The following is a 1,449-nucleotide window of genomic DNA, read 5'->3' on the forward strand; positions in this document are numbered from 1 at the left end:
GTGTGAAATTCGACTAGAAAAGTAAAAAATAGATTTTTTCAATTACACTTTCGATCGCTTTCGAGGCAATAACACGAATGGAAAACGTTCGAAGAACAGAAGTGCAATCTCCGACTATAGATTCTTTCCTTTATTTTCACCGGCTGTTTCGACGATTCGAATTTTTAAAAAAATTCGATACGTCGCCACTTAGCATCAAGTACGATCGAATTTATTCCAAACTGACCTCGTAAATTCAGCCCATTTCACACGGTAACGCACTTCATCGAGATTTACGAAACAGAAACAACCGCATCTCCCCCGTAAGAGACGCGAAACTGTCCCTTTAAATTCATCTTCTCTCGTAACAATTCCATAAACGACGAATTTCCATCTCGCTGTAAGAAAACATCCGCCAGTTTCTTAACTCGATATTCCTCTTGCGAAACAAACGAAGAAATCCACCGGGGACGAAAATTAAAAGGTATGGTTTTCATTGAAAATTGCTCTAACCGCCGGAGGTTCTGGTCGCTTATGCAAATGGGGGCCACTTAAGCCGGCCAGCGGGAAAAGTTAAGTCGCGTGGACGATTAAGGGAAGCGCTTCGGCAAGATTTAATTAAGCTTCGATGAGCCGATTAGCTCCCTTCACCGGTTCACCCCTGAAGCGGTTCTAAAAAAAGCTGTATACCCTTTAAACGAATAACAAAACGAGGAGGAGTGAGAGCGTGGAAGAAAATAGCGAGCAGGGGTTTTAGCGTTTGTAGAGTCGAAGAAAAGCACGGGAGCGGTTTTTTCACACGAGGAGAGGGGGAAATGATGAGTTTTTCTTTCAGGGATTATTAGTTGTAACCAGGCTTAACGCGAAGAACGTTACATTGGTTCGCAGGTAGACGAGGGTTTATCGTTCCAAGTATAGCGGGTGACCAGCGAGGACTGGAAAGATGGAGGGCAGCGGTACGGGCATTAGCAGGCTCGACTGCTACGAGGACATGTTTAAGGAGATAACTAGGAAACTGTACGGTGAAGATCCTGATCATAGAAGTGAGTGAATTTCGAGTGAAATTTTGATTGGTATGATACACGCACTGTTAGCCAAAAGTTTCGTGCATTTTTTAGTCGAAAATTGGCAAGTGTAATCTCTCCAGGGTCAATTTTTTAAAGTTAGAAAAATGACCTAATTTTTTAAATTACATTTCTTTTTTTTTTAAGAGATTCCCTATATTTTCATGTTTTTTTCTCTCAGGAACTTATTAAAATTTTCACGTACACGCCAATATTCCTGAAAAGATTGAAAATTATTTAGCGAATCATTCGTTAGTTGAATTTATCGAAACGAAATAAATTGCTGTTGAACGGCGTTAATTTTAAATTTACAAAAAATTCCCGGTAAATTCGATATCGAGTTGGTCTGAAATTTTTAGAAAGAGAACGAGCATTTGAATGATTGAATTTTATTTAACACACCTAC

The 1,449-nt window shown here is 39.8% G+C and overlaps 1 protein-coding gene across 1 annotated transcript in view; it reads left to right on the forward strand.

The window, feature by feature from the left end:
* The first annotated feature begins 887 nt into the window (after positions 1–887).
* Positions 888–1,449, forward strand: part of LOC108577411 — a 9,817-nt gene continuing 9,255 nt past the window's right edge. Inside the window, exon 1 of the mRNA XM_017940557.1 lies at positions 888–1,022. Within this exon, the coding sequence (XP_017796046.1) occupies positions 923–1,022 (100 nt within the window). The 5' untranslated portion in view covers positions 888–922. The remainder of the gene's footprint in view (positions 1,023–1,449) is intronic.

Source organism: Habropoda laboriosa, unplaced genomic scaffold (assembly GCF_001263275.1).
Source record: "Habropoda laboriosa isolate 0110345459 unplaced genomic scaffold, ASM126327v1 scaffold648, whole genome shotgun sequence".
Classification (NCBI taxonomy): domain Eukaryota; kingdom Metazoa; phylum Arthropoda; class Insecta; order Hymenoptera; family Apidae; genus Habropoda; species Habropoda laboriosa.